This window comes from Oncorhynchus clarkii, unplaced genomic scaffold, assembly GCF_045791955.1.
Source record: "Oncorhynchus clarkii lewisi isolate Uvic-CL-2024 unplaced genomic scaffold, UVic_Ocla_1.0 unplaced_contig_1468_pilon_pilon, whole genome shotgun sequence".
NCBI classification, from domain to species: domain Eukaryota; kingdom Metazoa; phylum Chordata; class Actinopteri; order Salmoniformes; family Salmonidae; genus Oncorhynchus; species Oncorhynchus clarkii.
Window position 1 is genome coordinate 558 of NW_027257944.1, and position 6,154 is coordinate 6,711.

The 6,154-nt window shown below is 48.2% G+C and overlaps 1 protein-coding gene across 1 annotated transcript; it reads right to left on the bottom strand.

Annotated features, from left to right (window-relative positions):
• Positions 1–532: 532 nt before the first annotated feature.
• Positions 533–5,805, bottom strand: LOC139394142 (phosphatidylinositol 4-kinase type 2-beta-like). Its single transcript, XM_071142177.1, has 3 exons — positions 5,247–5,805; positions 1,433–1,609; positions 533–798 (listed from the first exon to the last, which is right to left on the bottom strand). Exons 1-3 carry the CDS (start codon positions 5,605–5,607, stop codon positions 533–535), a joined length of 804 nt encoding a protein of 267 aa, XP_070998278.1. The 5' UTR covers positions 5,608–5,805.
• Between the last annotated feature and the right edge of the window lie 349 nt (positions 5,806–6,154).

The window sequence follows — 6,154 nt, forward strand, 5'->3', positions numbered from 1 at the left end:
AGAGCTTTACAGTAACCCAGTCTAGACCCTAATGAAAGAGCTCTACTGTAATCCAGCCTAGAACCTAATGAAAGAGCTTTACAGTAACCCAGTCTAGACCCTAATGAAAGAGCTTTACAGTAACCCAGTCTAGACCCTAATGAAAGAGCTTTACAGTAACCCAGTCTAGACCCTAATGAAAGAGCTTTACAGTAACCCAGTCTAGACCCTAATGAAAGAGCTTTACAGTAACCCAGTCTAGACCCTAATGAAAGAGCTTTACAGTAACCCAGTCTAGACCCTAATGAAAGAGCTTTACAGTAACCCAGTCTAGACCCTAATGAAAGAGCTTTACAGTAACCCAGTCTAGACCCTAATGAAAGAGCTTTACAGTAACCCAGTCTAGGCATCACAGACTACAGAGAGACTGAGGACCACATCAGGGCCAGCAAGACAACTCCATCAGACTACAGAGAGACTGAGGACCACATCAGGGCCAGAAAGACAACTCCATCACCTGGCATCACAGACTACAGAGAGACTGAGGACCACATCAGAGCCAGCTGGCATTGACCATCACCATCATGTAGTGCAACTCCAGCAGGTTACCAGACGCGCCAGTCTCTGCTAGGAGTGGGTTCAACTCCAGCAGGTTACCAGACGCGCCAGTCTCTGCTAGGAGTGGGTTCAACTCCAGCAGGTTACCAGACGCGCCAGTCTCTGCTAGGAGTGGGTTCAACTCCAGCAGGTTACCAGACGCGCCAGTCTCTGCTAGGAGTGGGTTCAACTCCAGCAGGTTACCAGACGCGCCAGTCTCTGCTAGGAGTGGGTTCAACTCCGTTGTTATAGGAACTCCCTGAAGCTGGCTTCCTTCCCATGAACATGTTCATCTACTTTAAATGTTTCTCTCCATCTGTAGGCCTATACTAGAACTCAGCTGTTAGCTGTGAAGCCTACAAGATTAAAATTAACCCATGAAACAATGACTTGTTCACGTAGATAATGCAGAGGTTAAACCACAGTGGCTCAGAAAAACCAGAAGGACTTCCTGGACATAAAGAACAGGAAATGGTTTGTTGTTTAAAAAGGTTAGTGACTGTTAGAACAAAGCCTAGCTAGTAGTGATGAGGGATGACTCCACTTCACCCCCCTCCACCTCCCCTATACCTTCCACCCCTCCTCCTCACCTCCCCCACACCCTCCACCCCTCCTCCTCCATACCTTCCACCTCACCCACCCCCCTCCCCTATACCTTCCACCCCTCCTCCTCCATACCTTCCACCCCTCCTCCTCCATACCTTCCACCTCACCTCCCCCACCACCCTCCCCTATACCTTCTACCCCTCCTCCACACCTTCTACCCCTCCTCCTCCACACCTTCTACTATACCTTCCAACTCTCCGCCCCGAACCCCCTCCACTATACCTTTCACACCCCCCCCCCCCCCCCCCACCCCCCACCCCCCCCCCTTTCCTCACCCCTTTGGAGTCTTTAACGAAGTAACTCCCGCTAGAACCCTGAGAGATTCTCTCTGGGAAGACTCCGCCCTCGATGGCCTGCTCCGCCCTCTGAATGATGTCACCAAACTCTGGGTCACCGGGGAAATGGTTAAAGTCTCCACTACTGTTACCTGAATGGAGGAGAGAGAGAGAGAGAGAGAGAGAGAGAGATTTTTGACTTGTTTTTCTTTAAAATGGGCCATCGTCATTACATTAAAACAAAATAAAACATATGTTTCCCATTACAAATGTATATTTTAACATGCCCTCTCCACAGAGATAGAGAGAGAGAGTAATGTTTTCTGGACATTTTTTATTGCTTATTTCACTTTTGCTTAATATCGACAATATCGGCAATGTTAACATAGGTTTCCCATGGCAATATAAAACCCTTAACATGAATTGAGAGAGACACAGCGAGAGCGAGAGAGGCTGAGACATGGAGAGAGAAACAGAGAGACTCAGCGAGAGCGAGAGAGGCTGAGACATGGAGAGAGAAACAGAGAGACAGAGAGACTCAGCGAGAGCGAGAGAGGCTGAGACATGGAGAGAGAAACAGAGAGACAGAGAGACTCAGCGAGAGCGAGAGAGGCTGAGACATGGAGAGAGAAACAGAGAGACACAGCGAGAGCGAGAGAGGCTGAGACATGGAGAGAGAAACAGAGAGACACAGCGAGAGCGAGAGAGGCTGAGACATGGAGATAGAAACAGAGAGACAGAGAGACACAGCGAGAGCGAGAGAGGCTGAGACATGGAGAGAGAAACAGAGAGACAGAGAGACTCAGCGAGAGCGAGAGAGGCTGAGACATGGAGAGAGAAACAGAGAGACAGAGAGACACAGCGAGAGCGAGAGAGGCTGAGACATGGAGAGAGAAACAGAGAGACAGAGAGACTCAGCGAGAGCGAGAGAGGCTGAGACATGGAGAGAGAAACAGAGAGACAGAGAGACACAGCGAGAGCGAGAGAGGCTGAGACATGGAGAGAGAAACAGAGAGACAGAGAGACACAGTGAGCATAGCCTTGCTATTGAGAAAGGTCGTTGTAGGCAGACCTGACTCTCAAGAGAAGACATTTTGTGGGCAGTGTGCACATAGCCTGAGTTAAAAAAAAAAACTGAGCTGCACTTCCTAACCTCTTGCCAAATCTATGACCATATTAGAGACACATATGTCCCTCAGATTACACAGAACCACAAAGAATTCGAAAACAAACGCAATTTTGATCAACTCCCATATCTAACTGGGTGAAATACCACAGTGTGCCATCACAGCAGTAAGATCTGTGACCTGTTGCCACGAGAAAAGGGCAACCAGTGAAGAACAAACACCATTGTAAATAAAACCCATATTTATGTTTATTTATTATTTATGTTGATTTCCCTTTTGTACTTGAATCTAGTCGCACATCATTACAACGCTGTATATATAAACATAATATAACATTTTAAAATGTCTTTATTATTTTGGAAAGTCTGCGAGTGTCATGTTTACAGTTCATTTGTTATTGTTTATTTCACTTTTGTTTATTATCTCTTTCACTTGTTTTGGTAATATATAATGTTATATGTTAACATATGTTTCCCAAGAACCCCCCCCCCCCCCCCCCCCCCCCCAAAAAAAAACAGCCCTTAAATTGCAAGTGAAATTGAATTGAAAGAGAGATCAGTACATGTGTATGTAACTAGCTAAAGCAGCATCTATAGCTGCGGTATCAGCTCTACAGCTGCGGTATCAGCTCTACAGCTGTGGTATCAGCTCTACAGCTGCGGTATCAGCTCTACAGCTGTGGTATCAGCTCTACAGCTGCGGTATCAGCTCTACAGCTGTGGTATCAGCTCTACAGCTGCGGTATCAGCTCTACAGCTGCGGTATCAGCTCTACAGCTGTGGTATCAGCTCTACAGCTGTGGTATCAGCTCTACAGCTGTGGTATCAGCTCTACAGCTGCGGTATCAGCTCTACAGCTGCGGTATCAGCTCTACGGCTGCGGTATCAGCTCTACAGCTGTGGTATCAGCTCTACAGCTGTGGTATCAGCTCTACAGCTGTGGTATCAGCTCTACAGCTGCGGTATCAGCTCTACAGCTGTGGTATCAGCTCTACAGCTGTGGTATCAGCTCTACAGCTGTGGTATCAGCTCTACAGCTGCGGTATCAGCTCTACAGCTGCGGTATCAGCTCTACAGCTGTGGTATCAGCATCTACAGCTGCGGTATCAGCTCTACAGCTGTGGTATCAGCTCTACAGCTGCGGTATCAGCTCTACAGCTGCGGTATCAGCTCTACAGCTGTGGTATCAGCATCTACAGCTGCGGTATCAGCTCTACAGCTGTGGTATCAGCATCTACAGCTGCGGTATCAGCTCTACAGCTGTGGTATCAGCTCTACAGCTGTGGTATCAGCTCTACAGCTGTGGTATCAGCTCAACTCTGCAGCGTCAACATTTGTTTGCTTTGGTTGTGGTTGACTCTGGTGGAGGGTGCCTCCCAAACAGCACCCTATTCCCTACATTGGGCTCTGGACAAAAGTAGTGCACTATGTAGGGAATAGGGTGTTGTTTTGGGAGGCAGACGCACTGTGAGCTAGGTGCAAAGTCAAGAGAAACATGGCTCCATAGTGGAGGTCAAACACACACAGAGAGAGAGAGAGACAGAGAGAGAGACAGAGAGAGAGACAGAGAGAGACAGAGAGAGACAGAGAGAGAGAGACAGAGACACAGAGAGAGAGAGACAGAGAGAGAGAGACACAGAGAGACAGAGAGAGAGAGACACAGAGAGAGAGAGAGACCCCCCCCCCCCCCCCCCCCCCCCACACACACACACAGAGCCACACACACAGCCACACACACTGTGTGGCTGTCTAAGTAGATGACACTTCCTTTCCCCCATGTAGAAAGCAAAGGAGAACAACTGATGACATCAACAACACAGCTTCATATATCCCCATCAGACAGAGAGGGGAGGAAGAGAGAGCTGGGGGGAGAGAGAGAGGGAGGGAGAGAACTGGGTAGAGACTCAGGACAACAACACAGCTTCATATATCCCCATCAGACAGCGAGAGGAGGAAGAGAGAGCTGGGGGGAGAGAGAGCTGGGGGGAGAGAGAGAGGGAGAGCTGGGGGGAGAGAGAGAGGGAGAGCTGGGGGGAGAGAGAGAGAGAGAACTGGGTAGAGACTCAGGACAACAACACAAATTGACCCAATGAAATCATAAGAAAACAAAAAGATCATGTGTCAAGTAATTGGAAAGAATTAAAACAAAAAAAACGGAGCAAACTAGAATGCTATTTGGCTCTAAACAGAGAGTACACAGCGGCAGAATACCTGACCACTGTGACTGACCCAAACTTAAGGAAAAGAGAAAGTCCCCCGTAGGCAGACATGGCTCTCAAGAGAAGACAGGCTATGTGCTCACTGCCCACCAAAATGAGGTGGAAACTGAGATGCACTTCCTAACCTCCTGCCAAATGTATGACACTATTAGAGACACATATCTCCCTCAGATTACACAGATCCACAAAGAATCTCCCATATCTACTGGGGTAGCAAGATTTGGGGAAGTACCAGTGAGCCGTCACAGCAGCAAGATTTGTGACCTGTTGCCACAAGAAAAGGGCAACCAGTGAAGAACAAACACCATTGTAAATACAACCCATATTTATGCTTTGCACTTTAAATAGTTAAAAAAGCACAAAATAGAGAGAGACGCCATGTCTAGCAAGCTACTAACATGAAGGACTTATTGTATTCTCCTCCGGTCACCACCGGCTGTTTACCTGGCGAGGTAAGGTTATCTTTATCCGACGATGAACTCCGTCGGTTCCGCCTCGTCCTCTTCTGCCTCTCGCCCCGAGGTGACGACGTGCCTCCGGATAAACACGGTAACAACAGAGTCTCTTCCCCAGAACCGTCCGTCTCCAATTCGGTAAGAACACTTTCACACGAACCCGAGATCCGAATCGCGACGCCCGGGTTTGTCCCAGACCCGACTGTGTTCCTATCGAACAACGTCGACAGTGGCTCCTGTGACCGAAAGTTGAGATCTGTGGTAGAAGCAGCAGCAGCGGCGGCGGCTACCGGGGCTATGTCATCCGCCACCACCGGATCGGTCTCGTTTGGTTCGCATTCCGACATCATTGTTGATCGCTTATTTATTTTTATTCCAGATCTTACAAATTTAAAAAATGGTTTAGTTCAAACGCTACATATTTTCATCGCTCCATTGTTTAAATAAAAAAAAATGTATTTCTTTGACACCGACTTGCTCGACTGTTGCTAGTTACTTAGCGGGAGATTATTTCACCCGTTAAATTGTCCACATCAGCCAAAGATCGCTTCCTGTTTCTACAGCGCATGCGCGTTGATACCAACGCAGCCTGAACATATTTAAAGGGACCGTGTAGCAAATGTCTCTCTGCCTGAGGGGAGGAGGAAGGCGGGGGATGAAGAGAGATGAGAAGGATGTGATTGCAGCCTGTAATTTGGGGTGTTCCTGTATGTGGGCATTACTGCATGTGCAGGAAACAATCTTTATACTTCTAATGGTCCATGTTTAAACTAGGATGGAGGCTGGGGAGACACTGCTAGCTAACTAGCTAGGACTCTGGTACATGTAGGAGGGAGGCTGGGGAGACACTGCTAGCTAACTAGCTAGGACTCTGGTACATGTAGGAGGGAGGCTGGG